Below are 16,689 nucleotides of genomic sequence, written 5' to 3'. Positions count from 1 at the left end.
AAGTATGTACTTGTGCATGTGTGTATTTCACTCTAACGTGTGTGTGTGTGTGTGTGTGTGTGTGTGTGTGTGTGTGTGTTTGCAGGTGGAGGAGACGGGTAAGCCCGACCTGGTGCTGTTCCTGATGAAGTACCTGATGGGGCTGGTGGTGGGCATCCCCTCTGTGTTCTGGGTCGGCAGCAAGAAGACCTGCTTCGAGTGGGCCAGCTTCCTGCACGGCCGCCGACGCAAGGAGTAAGTTCTGTGTGTGTGTGTGTGTGTGTGTGTGTGTGTGTGTGTGTGTGAGAGAGAGAGAGTGAGGGGTTTACTCATGTAAAGTGTGCTCTTTTAAACCTTGTCAAAGTTGCTGTGCATTAGGGAGGGGCAGTCGCTGAGTGGGGTTGTGTTAATGTGTGGGTGTGTGTGTGTTTGTGTGTGTGTATGTGTGTGTGTGTGTGTGTGTGTGTGTGTGTGTGAGAGAGAGAGAGAGTGAGAGTGTGTGCATGTAAGGGGGTCACAGCTGCAGAGGCAGTATGATTGGTATGGACGATTGATCTGTAACACTATGTGCGGTATGGGGTAAAGCTTGCACCCCAAACCACCTTCAGTAAAGTGTGTGTGTGTGTGTGTGTGTGTGTGTGTGTGTGTGTGTGTGTGTGTGTGTGTGTGTTGCGCCTGGCTAGTCTGCTGGTTCTGCTTGAGTGGTTCTTTGGGAATGTGGGCTGTGTGGGGGGACTCCTTTATAAGACAGAGAGGCTTAAGAGAGAGAGAGAGTGTTAGTAGTCCCCCATCCCCAGCCCCAGCCAGTGCCTATATGGTAGTAAAACCTCCTGCTTTATTCCTACTCTTCATCCGTGCTCGTGATCCTCCCGCCCCTATTAACAGTCTTAACTTCTCCCCTGGTGACCTTACTCCTCCCGGTGTGGCCACCATCTCCCTCCCCTCTCTCGCCCCTCTCCCTCCCCCTCACACCTCCACCTTCCCCCTCTCCCTCGGCTCCTCGTTCCGACACACTCTTCCCGACGGTCCCGCCCCGGCCGCGCCCTTCGCCGTTCCCTCGCTCCCGCCCAGCAGCAGCGCCGTGAACGAAAGCCGCCAGGTGCTCCAGGAGCCGGACTTCGCCCAGTCCCTGCTGCTGCGTGACCCCACGACCCCGGTCATCAGGAAGTCGCGGGGGACGTCGACGCAGGGCACCTCCACTCACGCCTCCTCCACCCACCTGGCCATGGCCGACGAGGAGCGCAGCCGAGCGGGGAGCATCCACAGCCGCATCAGCAGTTACCACGGCAGCCTGCACCGCTCCAGAGACGGCAGGTAAGGCACCAACACGTCCACTGTGCTAACTGCTAATGCTTCAACACCAATGCTAAACAAAGCCAACCCGTCCACTGTGCTAACTGCTAATGCTTCAACACCAATGCTAAACAAAGCCAACCCGTCCACTGTGCTAACTGCTAATGCTTCAACACCAATGCTAAACAAAACCAACCCGCCCACTGTGCTAACTGCCAATGCTATATTACCAATGCTAAACAAAACCAACTCACCCACTGTGCTAACTGCTAATGCTTCAACACCAATGCTAAACAAGACCAATTGGCTTTGTCAACGTCTTATGCAAATGCACCAAACTAGACACACCATTTCTAAAAAGCATCAATCCACCACGCTTACTGGTAATGCTACCAGCAATAACCTTAAATGCTACACCAACTCTTGGTGCAACCACACCAATCCTTCCTAAAAGGAACCAATCCACCACACAAACCAGTACCGGTAATGCTCCACTAACATCAACCCTGAACAAAACCAACACCAACGCTAACCACTAATGTTAGTGGTGATGCTAAAGCAATAACCCTCAACCACACTGGAACTAACCACTAATGCTAAAGTTACAATCTGGTGAGTGGCTAGACTCTAGCCGCTAGAGTGACGCCTCAGCGTAGAGGGCAGCCGTGGTGTACTGGTTAGCACATCGGGCTTGTAACCGGAGGGTTGCCGGTTCGATCTCCGACCAGTCCACCACGGCTGAAGTGCCCTTGAGCAAGGCACCTAACCCCTCACTGCTCCCCAAGCGCCGCTGGTTGGGCAGGCAGCTCACTGCTCTGGGTTGTGTGATTCACCTCACTGTGTGTTCACTGAGTGCTGTGTGTTCACTAATTCGGTTAAATTGGGTTAAATGCAGAGAACTGAATTTCCCTCACGCGATCAAAAAAGTATATTAAAAAAAAAAAAAAAAATATTATCATAAAGAAAAGAATCAAACAGACAGAGCAGCTCAAGTTAAAATTCCCTTTCAAAAAGTCTTAAAGGATTACAATCAGATTTAGGAACCAACATCCTATAGGATTCCAATGGCAACAATCCTAAAGTTTTTAGGAATCCTATTGTCCAAGATTGTCCAAAAAAACCCCCAAAAAATCCAAAATCTGATTGGAATCCTGTAGGATCCTATTTGTTCCAAAATCTGAGGTCCCTTTCCACAGGTATAGAAAATCAAGCACCTAGATTATGAATGCAAACTGCATGGTGCTTGATTAATATACCTGTGGAAAGGGACCTGATGAAACCCACAAATAGGACTTTTTGATAAGGGATGCTATTAGCAAGCTAATACGTTTATAGCCCTCATATCAATTATGAAGTTTTAGGATCTTACTTGTGCTATAATTAGGTACTGCAGTAGTACTGAACATGAATCCTTGTTTTTGACTCCTGGATGAATACATAGCAAACAAGAAGCAAACACAGTTGATGTGAGATTGACAGACTCACTGGGACTTTGTTTTGCTTTAGGTGCATTGAAGTTGATTGATTTTTTCTCTCTAGTATGAGACAAAATATAAAAGTGTGAGTCTCACCCCAAATTCGAGTAAGTTAAAATGCTGTGGGCTAAATCCAGCCAAGCTCAAATTTTCAGTTAGAGTGCGGAGGGGTGGAAGGCCCTTGAGATAAAGTGCTTTTCACAGATGCATTACTGAATGGCTCGCCAGCATGAACCATCGCACGGATATAGCAGGTTAAACAGCCACGCTCCGCAGATGAGACAAAGATTAAATTCAAAATGGCCTCCAGCTAGAGTAATCTAATGCTCCTCTCCTCATCACGACTGGATGGCACAAGGTAATGGAGGTGGCAAGCTTCAGTGGGTCTTTCCTGAATGAGAGGAACAGGATACGCTTGGCGTGCACTAGCTCAAGCTTCCTCTGGCCTGGCTCAGGGACGGAAAAGCACTGAAAAGCTTAACTTAGAACAAGACATTAATCAGTGTCAAAGTCTGTGTGTAAACAAATAAATGCCAAAGGGTCTTGAAAGCTAAAAATGATTAATGCCCGAGGTTTTCAAATTGCAGTAAACTCCCTTTCATTTCAAAATGGCATCAGCAGTATCCCCGCAGTTGTAAATAATCTTCAGCTATTAAAAATAACTTCAAATAAGCAGTAATACTGTACATTTATTAATGTCCCCAAGCGAAACCCCTAAACACTTTGAAACCCCAGACATCAGAACAGACTTCTTAGATAGTTTCAGAGAGATGGCCTTGAGCTACACTGGAGTTTCATCTGAAAACTGGCCCAGTTGCGTAAGTAAGGCACTGATGAGAATAGATGATAAGGTGCAGTGAATGTTGCATAAGAAAGAATAAACAGAATAGCCTCCACTGAGTCGAGCGGAGAAGGAGAACTCAACTCTCTCTTTCTCGTTCTTTCTTGTCAAGGTACACCCCCTGTACGTACCGCGGCCCCGAGGAGCGACCTCCCTACGGCAGCATGCCCCGCCTTAACGAGCAAGTCCCCTCTCGTCACGGCAGCGTCCAAGACCTGGTCGGCGGCCGACCGCGGCACGGCAGCCTGAGCCTCAGCCACGCCTCGGCCTCTGTGGCCGGCGCCCCCATCTCCTCCCCGCTCCACGCCCACGCCCCGGCCACGCCCACCGCCACCAGCGTCACGCACGGCTCCGGCATCGACCGCGTGGAAGAGGAGGACGGGGCCAGCGCGTAACCCGCGGCAACGGGGAGCGGGAACCTCCTGACGGACAGACTGGTGATTTGTGATTGGCTCAGACTTGCATGAGTGTGTGTCAGACGTGTGTGTGTGTGGTGTGTGTGTGTGTGAGGTGCAGACTGCGGACAGCTGATCTGACGTCTGACGTGAGACACACCCGGAGGATTTCTCTCTCGTCAGAAGTGGGGAAGGCGCTAACTTGACCACTACGCACCTCTTGCCCCCTCGGGTCGTCCGCTTTGAACAGCTGGGTGTGTAAGTGTGTGTGTCACTCAGACCTATGGTGGTCCCCCCTGTGACGCACACAAAGACCCACCCACACACACACACACACACGACACTGCTGTGTCCTGACTGCTGATCCAATAAGACTTGATGTGTTTTCTACTGTGAATATGACAAGGGGAAGCTGGAAGGCAGTAATGTATGTATCCAAAACTGTAAAAGCCCCACATTTTGGGGGGCTTTTCATTGCTACTGTTTGCCTACTGTATGAGCTGGACAGGTCTACTGTCTGTTCCTACTGTTTAATGAGTTCAACTGGCCTGCTATCTATTGGTGCTGTACTGTGACTGGAGATTATAGGAAGGAGAGGGGAGGAAGAACGAGAGAAGTTGGGGAGAAAGCCCCAAGAGGAGGAAAAGAAGGAAGAGGAGAAGGGAAAGAGGAGAAGAGAAGACAAGAGGAGAAGAAAGAAAAGAGAACAGAAAGAGAGAGGGAAGGAGAGAAAAAGACTAGAGCTAGAGTAGAGCAGAGAAATGAGGAGAAGGGGAGCGGAGTGGGGGGTAGTTAGTAGGCAGCTGTCTGGAGATCAGACCAGGAATTTCTCACCTGCTGCTGAAGGGTCCTCTTCCCCTCCAGATTAGCACGTTGCCACTGAACCTGAGTCAGCATCAAAGCAGATCTGCGCTCCCCTCGGTGCAACATAACACCACGCCAGACCCCTCCCTCTCTCTCTCCTTATCTCTCTCTCTCTCTCTCTCTCTCTCTCTCTCTCTCTCTCTCTCTGTCTCTATACCCCCCGCAGACTCCGTTAGGAGCTCAAAGGTTTTGACAGAGAGGAGCGAGAAGGAGAAGGAGAAGAAGAGGGGGAAGAAGAGAGCGAGATGAGAGGGAAATGTGTGTGTAGGTTTGAGAGAGGTTGCTGTAGATGTTCCAGGCTCAGGGCTTTTACATGGGCCCAGCAGCTAGTGGTTGTGTTCAAATGTCAGAAGATTATGGATTTGACTGGGTTACAAACTTTGATATGTGTGTATGTGTGTGTGTGTGTGCGTGTGTGTGTGTTGTGGCTTGCATGCGAGTGTGTCTGTGCTCACTCTCTATAGTGCTTTAACTGTGTGTGCCCTGGCACTTTTCCTCAGCGATTTCTGCTCCACAAACCTCAACGCCGGATATGCTCAGTCATATGCCCTCTTGCCCTCCACCCCCCCCCCCACACACTCTCCCTTGCTCTCTTGCCCCCACACCACCCTCCTCCCATCTCTCACGCCCCTGGACCATTCCTCTGAGCCTACCTCATGAGTTTGGGGCTGGGGGGGGATAAGTATTTTCCCTACACAAGGGCAGAGGGGGGCCTCTGGGTGTACTCCTGACCAGGCATATACAGTACACACCTGGACCACCTAGTACCCTAGAAGTGAACCCGCAACTTTTTTGGGGGCTAGCATGTAGTAGCCCGAGAAGTTGTGGGTTCAATTCCCAGCTTCCACCATTGTGCCCTTGAGCAAGGCGCTTAATCCTGAGTTGCTCCAGGGACAATGGCCCTTGTAATTTAATAATAACATGGAAGTCTCTTGGATAAATTAATCCAATGAATCCAAAATTAATAATAAATGTCTAAAAACTAGTGGTAAAAGAGATGACAAGTCCTCAATCTTTACTGTTATGGTTAATTTTTTTTAATCAAACATTATTAGATCAAACATTTTAGACTAGTAAAATGTTAGATTGAATATTAAAATATTAGATTAAAAGCCATCAGTTGTAGAATTTTTTTTTTATAAGGACTTTAAATATTACGACGAGCAACAGCCAGATCATTTCAGTGGGCAGGTGGAATCCGGTGTGCACTAGCTTGGTTGGAGTGAAACTCCGGGGCGTCCTTGGCCTTGTGTGTGGAGGAGACCACATCCATCCCCAGCCCCGACCTCCACACTCGCCTTCTCCACTCGCCCCTCACAACGGTGTGGAGGTCCAAGACAGGTCCACAGACATGAAGAATCCAAGCGTCCACGTTTTGGCTCCCGCCTGCAGGCTTTGCCTTGTTGTGCCATGCTGCTTAGGCCAAAGATTGTTAAGGGTGGAGCAAGATCCCCCCCCCCCCCCCCCCCCATCAGAAGCCACTTCCAGGAACCCGAATCGCACAAGGGAGCAGGGGGGTTAAAAACCCCTTTATGCAAAGCAGAGGCCATAGACTTCAATGGAACACTGCTCTGGATAAAGGGGGATTATTATCGACCCCTCCACTCATGTTTTACGGATTCCTGGAAGTGGCTTCTGATGGAGTATCTTGCTCCACCTTTGCCATCTTCTGATGGAGTATCTTGCTCCACCTTAACCATCTTTGCTTAGTCTACCTGTTTGGAGTACTATGCGGGACCTTTGAAACCACTGACTCGTCTGAACTGGACCTCCACACCTAGCCCTGGTGAACAAGTGCTCTACTGTCTACTGTGTGTGCTACTGTGACTTTTTATGCAAAACCTTCAGAAGAACCACGGAAAGCTCTGGAAGCGACGCAGCTCATTGTGCTACTCTGCTGCCTCAGCTCCAGAACGTCCCTCCTCCTAAACCACTCCCCCAAGTGCTCACGTCCATACGCAGCTTTTGGCGCCCGGTCAGTGGGTGCCTCTCATTTGGTCTTTTTATCCTCCCTTCCTTCCTCGATCCTCGTCCTCACTGATCTAGATAAAGAATGATGGGGCGGCAACAATGGGATAGTCTACCCAGTGTTAGTTATAGATCAGTGGGAACGCCCATCGAGGATCGAGTAGAGAGTTTGAGAGCCACCCAGTGTCTTCAACACGGCTCCTCCGCCAGGAACATGTCACGTCACATCACGTCACGTCACCCGGAACGCGTCCGTCACTTGTGCCAAATGTGACGGAGAGACTGATCGGAATCGTGAAAAACATCATCGTGGAGACGTCATGAAGACATAAGCAACTGTGCTTTCTGATGAGCGTGTGTGGAATTTACATGTAATTTAATTAAAGATGTACAGTAAAGCGCTAAATGACCTAATTGTGCTCAGTGGTGTATAAATGTGGGTAGAGGAAATTAACCCAAACTGATGGGTTTGTTTGTCCGTTGAGAGGATGAAAGTGTGTGTGTGTGTATGGTTGCATCATTTCAGTGCCTGCTAGTGTGTGTGTGTGTGTGTGTGTGTGTGTGTGCGCGTGCTGTGGTGATCAATTCACCTTGGTGAGAACACTTCTAACCTGGGAATGGATGTTGTTCTGAAGTGAAGTGCATCAGGCAGTTGGAGTCAAAGCTGGTGTGTGTCCTTGGTGCTGCAGAGATAGGCTAGTCTTCATGGCACACGGAACACCTCAACCAAATTGTTCCGTCATATTGGTATTGAACTGTGGCACGTCTACGTACTGTACCAGATCCGGAAGCATCTGTGAACTATGATCAATAGATGGCTGTGCTGACTGCTGGTTGTCCAGTATAAATGATTAAATATATAAAATAATAATTGTTGCATTGTCAATTTAAAAGCCCTTCAGTTGTCTGAGGATTATCTTGATGAATAAAATCTGAATGTTGGATGAGGGTTGGAATTAATCCTACAGACAGCTGTGAATGCAAATACTGCAAGATCATGCCTGGATATATCCTTCTCAAAATTATTCCACAATCAACTGACAGCCAATTAATCAGTTAACCGCCTGCGTTGTTTCAAACAAACCGTTCACCGAATTCTGCCCAGTTGGAACCCTGTCCAGAAATCCCCAACTCTCACTTGGGGTTGGTCTCCATGGAGATGGTTCAGTATCCCCAGACCCTCCTCCTGGCTTTTCCAAAGTAATGGAATATTAATATCCTTCTTGCAGTTTCTGTTTCCACATGAAGCAAAATATGGATTTTTTTCTGTTGTTGTACAGAAAATGTTGTTTATAACTGGTTTTAGCACTTTAACTGTGGCTAGGTGTTGAATGTGTACAGTATAGATGTTCAGTTATAGGGCGATGCAAGATTTCATTAAAAATACTTTTTAAGAAATCCTTTACAGATGTGAAGCTTGTTGTTGTTTACATAGACAATTTTGTTTACAAACAGTTCCAGTTTACAAAACAATTCCCAGTTGATCACAAAAATGTGATCAACTGGAAAGCCTCCAAGGGTACTGTTCAGGTTATCCAGAATCTTGAAATTAGTGAAAAGGTGTCAATTTCCCAAGCCATTCAAAACAGCTAATGGAGAGTATTCATTAAGTCCAACATTCTGGAGTCTGGGGTCACAATGTCTTTGCTTCTAAGTGAAAAGAAAAAATGGAGGATTATTTTAACGAAAGTCAAATTTGAAGAACGTCTTTCTAATTTATATCATATTTTCAAATCATTATAGTCAATGACCGTGTCCTCTATATTTAGCTGTTTTTCCTATTCAAACTCACTTCATGTATGCTTTCATTGAAAACAAGGACATTTCTAAGTAACCCCAGAGTGTTGAAGGTCACATCACAACCCGATCAGCACTGTTGCTAGCACACTCTCCTCACAAATTTACAGCAGCCTATACAGTAAGAAAATGAAGAGGCATCTGCAACAGTTCCCCATTTTATTGAAATATGCCAAAGTCAGGTTATTATGCTTTTTTTTCCACATGAAAGAATGGAGGTGGCCCGTCCCATACACCAAAGTCTTAAAACATTCCACCTTAAATATTTCTGTGCAAAGGAAAACAAAAGAATCTACATCGTTGTAGTGGGCTGTCCGTTTTCACTTGCCAACCATTCAAAACACAATCAAATCAACTCAATATAATAATAATAATATTAATAATAATAATATTAATAATAATAAACAGAAGGTGGAAAATCCAGCTTTTTGTCCTAAAAACAAGTGATTACACCTATGACATGCAAAACTGTACATATTCTCACATACAAAAAACAAACAAACAAACAAAAGAAAAATCTAAAAAAAAAAAAAAAAAATGATATGAAATAGCATGTCACCCAAAGGCAAATTAAACACCTCGCTGAAATGCTAATGTGTGTGTTGTCTGTCTGAAACCCTTTACTGCCACCTAGTGGCTCAGCCCATAACCCAGGGCGCAGCTGAGACTTTAACGGATTCGGCACGGGCCTGGGCCTGGCCTGTTCCATAGTCCGCAGTCATCTGGGGACTGTCTTCTAGTGTCTCTGCTTCTACTCACATACTTCCCATTGCCCTCAGAAATCATTCCAACTCACTTTAACCCAAAAGCGCTAGTCGCTGCTATTTAACAGCCACGACCGACAACGGTCGAGACGTCGCTAATTCCGTAAGCTCATCCTCTCTCCTCTTGCTCTTCGCTTTTAAAAATAAATCATTGGTTTTCACATACCTGAGTTTATAATCATCATCGTCATCATCGTCATCATCATCATCATCAATATCATCAACATCACTATTAGCGATTTCATAACTTCGGCTTGACCCAAACCAATTGGGTCAGTCAGCCCTACAGAGGAGGCCCATCGCACAGAGCTCATCTCAACACAAGAGGGAGAGAGTGGGAGGAAGTGACATAATCTCTTATGCCGTTCAGATCAATATGAGCGGCACCTATCGAGATTCAATAACACTCCAACGTCAAGACAACGTTTGTGACAAAACGTTCAAGAGAATTCTGATTCTAGTTTACGGTTGAGTACGGATGAGTTGGGGGGGGGGGGGGGTATGGGGTTGGGTTGGGTTGGGCGCCGGGGTGACCTTCAGACTTTTAAGATATGAAATGTTCGGAAACGCGAGGGGGAGGGGGGGGGGGGTTCATAGTGTCTTTGAAATGCTTCTCATACAGCTCTAGTGTAAAACATCAGTGCATTGAAAACACTAGGAGGAACCCAGGCACTCAAGCAAACACACACATGCACCATGGGGTTTGGACTGGAGACAGAAGACACAGGCACCGCAGAGCACAAGATGAGCCAACACAAGGGGAATGTGTTGCCTGCGGTACAGCAGTGCGGCAGGCTAATGTATTTCTACCCTACCCACGTTTCACCTGTCTGAACTCTTGACCTTGGTCTCTGCTAGCGAGAATTCATACAGCTCTTTGCATTGGAACCCATCCACAGGACACAGCCCCGAGGAGGCTGAGCGCCATCTGAGGCTGTGCTGTTTTGAAATGCTGGCGCCGCCGCAGGAAAAATAGGCAGCGATGCGCAAGACTACACATGGATTACATTACTCCATGTTGTTTTTTTATTTTCTTTTTCTTTTTTCTTTTTATTTTAAATGAGTTCTTCACAACCTGTTTACTGAACTTGGCCAAACTGGTCCACTTACACAAGCTTGTGCTTTTCAGGCCCCAACACGTCAAAGGATACAAAGTTGCATTTGGAAACTGCCAAGCTCAGCTTCACTAATAGTCAGAATGTGAAAGATTTCAGGTCATATAAAATATGGAATAACTAGTTGCCATGGTGAGTCCCTTACCATTCCAGAATGTAGTGAAAAAAATGGAATGACGACAAAAAAAGTACGGAAGGTCAGCCGATCAGCTGCAGTGGTGTGTAGTTAAATGCTGTGGTCAAAAGTAATAGTGGCGTGCCTCTCTAAGTGCTAGTATCCAGGGAGACGGACACGGGGCTCGTGAAACGGCCCGACGGCGGCAGACTTCAGAGCGGACCCGTTCAGGGTTCCGCTCTAGAACCGGCTGCCGTCTCCTGAATCCCTGGCCCTAGCTCCGCTCAGTCTGCTTCCAGTCCCAAAGTGATTAGCCACATAAGGCAAAAATAACACTGAAATATTATAATGCATCTCTATGCACATTGTAGGTACACATACTCGGTGCGGCACACCTTTGTGGTAAACTAGTATACTCTAGAGTGTGTGTGTGTGTGTGTGTGTGTGTGTTAATGTGGTGTGCACCGTGTGCACTGAAGTGGCTAGGTGGATCTTAGAAATCGTTGTGACCCATGCAGTCAAATGAATAGCAACTCAAGTGTTCAGACACAAATGAAAACAATTCACAGGGTTAAATTATTCATAACATGAATATAAATCATATCAAACATGTTTTGGTATCTGTTTTCATGACTTGTGGGGTGCTCAAAAACAAACAATCATAGTAAACACACTTAATGTAATAACAAAACAAAAAATGTAGCACTGAAACATGTAAATAACAGTTTAAAAATAAGTAGTGATCTCACTTAACATCTTTGGAGATAGCGTTATTGCTTCAGAAAGGGCAAACCAAAGCAAGGGGAAAAGGCTGCAAAATACATTCTGCACAGGACAAGTGATTGTGTGTGTGTGTGTGTGTGTGTGTGTTTGTGATAATCAGCATACATGTGCCAAATTGGTTAAAATAGCATATTCTTTTTTTTTTCTTCGATGCTGTGCCAAATCCTGTTTAACTGATCCAGCTTTAGCTAATGGGTTGTGTACTCGAGCTTGAAGATTAACAACCTATAATAAAATTAAAGAATAAAAATAATAATAATAATAATAATAATAATTATTTAAAAAAAAAAAAAAAACACTCATTACATCAGGTGTTGATGGAACTTCCAACCGTTTGACACAAAAAGTCAAATGAGAAGCTAGCTGTGACATCCGCCAGTGATCTCTCCCACTGCGGGTAGTGTTTCCTGTGCTAATATATTATCCTCTAAACACACGCTATATACACGTCCAAGCTCCGCCGTGCCTACAGGTGAGACACACCTGCACACTTACAGGTATCACACACAGGTGTGTGTGTGTGTGTGTGTGTGTGTGTGTGTTTGTGTGTGTGTGTGTGTAAGTGTGTGTATGCATCTCACCTGAGGATAGAAGCAAAAGTCGAGACCAGGTCCAAATTTAGTGTTCTTAATGAAAGCTTTAAGTTTTGTTTTTTTTCTCAGCTGAGAACCTTAACGTTTTTTTTTTTTTTTTTTTGCCTTTCAGTCAGTGTTTCTTCGCTCACTCGCTCACTCACTCAAAACACAGAGAGGAGAAGGTTAGATGGGAAGAGGCCTCTCTGACAGGATTCATGGAGGAGATGGTCATCCCCTCAGCCCCTGGTTATGTTTTTCGGTCTCCTGTCAGTGTGTAAAACCATCAACCCCCTCATATGGGGGGGTTTGAGTAGTTAGCGTTAGCGACGGGAGGCTAGTGAGGGGCGCCACTGGCCATTGCAGCGACCAGAGCCTCTTCTGTCCACAGGCAGGCAAACAGTGGTGACTCATCAAGGCTGTTTTTTTAAATGTAGTTTTCTTCTTCTTCTTCTTTTTTTGCAAGGGGTCGAATGGGGTTGCACATCCATCTGTGCAAGTAAACCCTTGAAACACATGTTCTCTCTCACACACACACACACACACACACAAGCAAGCGCACACACGCACGCACACACACACACACACAGCCCAGCCTGATTAACCAAGTGCATCAGGCAGGGGGAAACACACACACACACACACTCCCAGAGACTTCGGTCTTCTGGGGCATAAAGTCTTTCAGGGTGCTCAGTCCTTTTCGGGGTGCCCAGTCTGCCGCGTGTGGCCGAAGCATTAAGAGGGGTATTGTGGGATACGGAGGTCCTCCAAGCGGTCAGTGGAACACAGGCCCAGCAGAGAAGCCTGATGGAGGGGGGGGGGGGTGAGGGCAGCGCAAAGTGACAGAGTCCCCAGCTCTGGGGGATGGATGGGGTGTGTGTGGGGGGGTCAGTTTGGAGGTTTGGCGAGGAGAGGGGGGGACTCATGTCTCCCACCCCATGCGCTCGCTGCTCTCCAGGGAGAGGGACTTGGGCTTGTGGGGGGAGGCAGGGCTGGGGGGGCTGCTCAGGTTGGAGCTGTTGGAGGCCGTCGAGTGGCGCGGGGAGTCCGAATCCTGCAGGTAACAACACACACCAGTCAGTACACATACACACACACACACACACACACAATATAGCAATCAGAAAACACACAAAAACAACACATACACAGAAAACACAACACAAACACACCACATAACAATTAGAAAACCCATATTCATAACAGGCCAGTCAGAACATACACAATACATTAAACTGTATCTATGTTTTTTTTTTTTATCAGGTTCCTTTCCACAGGTGGGCTAATCAAGCACCATGCAGTCTGCATTCATAATCTACTGTAGGTGCTTGATTTGACACACCTGTGGAAAGGGACCGGATGAAACCCATGAATACATAAACACAGCATTAACAACATACCGTTCAGAGGTTACTAGTGGTTGGGCTGCTATACAACCACTTTGTCAAGTAAATATATACTTATTAAAAAACTGTGGCAGGTGTTTTTAATAATTTATTATTTAGCTTATATATATAAGCTATCAATAGGCTAATGAAATCATCTAACCAGACTGTAATGAAATAAAGTCTGGTTAGTTAATTTGATTGGTCTAACGATAGGCTATATATGGAGATTACAATATTCTTTCTTTTGACATGATGAAGACAGTGACAACTATTAAAAAATAAGATAACAAAAGTGCCTTTTCTTTACAATTTTGTAATTATGTAGCACCAAGTGACTGAACATAGGACTACACACATCCACAGGAGCACATTTCCCTCCCTCCCAATCCCAGTTGGAATTTTGGGAACGTCGGGAGACATGCAGGACAGGTTTACGGCAGAACTGATGTTGCACCAACAGCTCATAGCCAGGTGGCTACGCAAACACACACACACACACACACACACACTCTGTCTACATCAACACAAAGCTGACTATGGAGCAGGTCTCTGCCTGATCTAGACACACACACGCACAAATACATACGCACTCATGCAAATGCATGCACACACGCACAAACACGCACACTCACACGCGCACACACCATCTACATCAACACAAGGCTGACTATGGAGCAGGTCTCTCTCCCAGATATGTACCAGAGAGAACTGCTATCTGATGACTGACTAACATTAAATCAAGGAAACACCACAATCCATCCCTACCAATCAGAACACAGGAGGACCACACACACACACACACACACACACACACACACACACACACACACACTACAGTACATCAACATTTGCACACATTTTGGAGATACTGGCAGAACCTGCTATGTGCCAAAACCACAAACTACAAGAATAGCATAACTGATCCAACACAGAAGTCAACACAGAACACACACACACACACACACACACACACACACACACACACACACACACACACACACACACACACACACACACACACACACACACACACACACACACACACACACACACACACACACACACACACACACACACACACACACACACACACACACACACACACACACACACACACACACACACACACACACACACACTCACGGGGAAGTACACACACCCACACTAGCCAAAGCGCACACACACGGGAGACAGCACGATCACAGCTCCTCTTGAGCCTACTTTTCTACCCCCACATAGTGAGAGGGATGGGGCAGTTCTTGAGGGGTAACTCCTTTCAGGGGCAGTTAGTGGAGGCTATTTCCTGGGTGCTGTTCAGACTTTACCTTCATCTTACTAAGCAGGGTCCTTAACGCTCGTTTCAGATCAGGAGTCTTCTCTTTGGATGGCCACTGAAGAGAATCACGTGTGCACACACACACACACATATAAGACACACACATTTATACACCCACACGGGCATATGGACCAGAGTATGAGAGCGGTGGCAGAGAGCGTGTGTGTGTAGGTGGCCGAGAGCACTCACTCTTTGTGATGAAACACACAAACCATAGGTACTCATACACACACTGTACACACACAGTGACATCCCACACACTCACATGTTAGGCACCTGTGATGACATACACATACACCGATCTGTGATGGCACTCACACACACACACACTACACGTACATACAGTACATGTGTGTGTGAAACAGCCTGAGCGATCCCCTGTGGCGTTTTGTAGGATTGTGTGGATGTGAAAGATGTGAGCTAATGGCTAACGGCTAACGGATACTCCAGACCTCCACACTATCTGTAGCTCCGAGTCTCCCCCAGTTAAGTCATCAACTCACCAATTAATATCCTTCATTCTGGATGAGCAGTCATACTTAAAACTTTTACTACCGTAATTTCCCAACTATTAGCCGCGGCTTATACCTTGATTATGTAACATTTCTTCAGCTATGAGGCTAATACACGGGGGCAGTTAATATGGTATTAATATGGTTTTGTTTCCTTTAAACTGCATAAAACACTGTCCTGCGGTTTATGCACAATGCGCTAACACACAGGGAATTACTGTACTGCTAAACCAGTTGTTTACTAGTGCTTCAACTTCACGCAATTCATCTTGGTGGCCACCATCTGTTCTACTGTATATTAAACTCTACTGGCACCAAACCATGGTGTTGCTTCTCTGAGCTCACTACTGAGTGACTACTGTGTGAGTCAGCTGATCATATACAGTGTGTAGGCTTTAGATATAGTCTGGCCTTGAGTGAGACTATGAACAGACACACACACACACACACACACACACACACACACACACACAAACAAACACACACTCACTGCTAAGGTCTAGAGAACTGGTTGACATGGTGATGAACTCATCAAAAGCACAACCTTATACAGACACACGCGCACACACATGCGCACACACACACACAGACTCGGTAATGTGCATGAATAAAACATCTCTGCAGATCTGAGGAATGAAAGCAGCTGGCTGGGTGATCTCATCTGATGTGAAGTTAGCTGGGTGTGTGTCGGGATGTGATGTGCATCAGTAAACCTGTGCAGAGCCAGTGAGCACACGCGCACACACACAAACTGTGACTCACACCATCAGCTCAGTGGTGCAACACACACACCAGTGTCAAGGTAGGGCAGTTCAGAAAAAAAAATTAAATTCATCGCAGTGAGTCTCCATATAGAAATGTATGTATTGACACCTCTGTTGTTATCCAATGACGATACTAAATAAATGCAACTGAATTTATATTGCTTTTCTGAACTCAACCCCAGAACCAACAACAATCGCTGTCCTTGAGACATACGAACAAGCCCCTGTGGACACACACACACACACACACACACGTGATAAGGGACACTTACGTCACGGTCAAACTGGGAAATGGGAGCGTCCCCCCCACAGTCTAGGCCGCCGCCCCCTGAGGACAGCGAGCCTTCTGAGGGGGAGGTCATCTGCCGCTTCCCCGAGCCGTAGCTCCCGCCGGAGAAGTCCCGCCGCAGAGCACTGCCGTTCTGAGAAGAACCTGCACACGCAGGGAACACACTCGCTTTTAAATAAGGACAACACACAGCTGAGACTCAAACTCCTACAGCACGTACACACACACACACAATAACTACATTAACTGCAAGAGAAAACAAAACCACAACAACATTCAACACTAAAACATTCAATTCGGACAAAAAATGCTAGTTTGAAAATGAATTTGATTAACTTAGCAAATAGTGCGTGTGTGTGTGAGTGACTGAGTGAGAGAGTGTGTGTGTGTGTGTGTGTGTGTGTGAGCGTATGCGTATTGCGTACATGTATATGTATGA

The 16,689-nt window shown here is 46.4% G+C and overlaps 2 protein-coding genes across 4 annotated transcripts in view; one reads left to right on the top strand and one right to left on the bottom strand.

Annotated features, from left to right (window-relative positions):
• Positions 1–8,219, top strand: part of LOC134067857 (frizzled-3-like) — a 34,318-nt gene extending 26,099 nt beyond the window's left edge. The window contains exons 4-6 of one of the 2 annotated variants that reach the window (XM_062523318.1): positions 86–234; positions 1,054–1,293; positions 3,701–8,219. In XM_062523318.1, coding sequence (XP_062379302.1) covers positions 86–234; positions 1,054–1,293; positions 3,701–3,983 — 672 coding nt within the window. In that variant the 3' untranslated portion in view covers positions 3,984–8,219. Of the gene's footprint in view, positions 1–85; positions 235–1,050; positions 1,294–3,700 lie in introns of both variants that reach the window. The other variant, XM_062523316.1, reaches the window with a different exon arrangement.
• Positions 8,220–8,757: 538 nt separating this feature from the next.
• The window catches only part of cdc42bpaa (CDC42 binding protein kinase alpha (DMPK-like) a), a 97,272-nt gene continuing 89,340 nt past the window's right edge, over positions 8,758–16,689 (bottom strand). For both annotated transcript variants that reach the window (XM_062523422.1, XM_062523423.1), the window contains 2 exons: positions 16,234–16,394; positions 8,758–13,015 (listed from right to left, as the gene is read on the bottom strand). In XM_062523422.1, coding sequence (XP_062379406.1) covers positions 12,884–13,015; positions 16,234–16,394 — 293 coding nt within the window. In that variant the 3' untranslated portion in view covers positions 8,758–12,883. The remainder of the gene's footprint in view (positions 13,016–16,233; positions 16,395–16,689) is intronic.

This window comes from Sardina pilchardus, chromosome 20, assembly GCF_963854185.1.
Source record: "Sardina pilchardus chromosome 20, fSarPil1.1, whole genome shotgun sequence".
Classification (NCBI taxonomy): Eukaryota; Metazoa; Chordata; class Actinopteri; order Clupeiformes; family Clupeidae; genus Sardina; species Sardina pilchardus.
The sequence above is the reverse complement of the archived record's forward strand: the minus strand, read 5'-3'. Positions and strand labels throughout refer to the sequence as shown.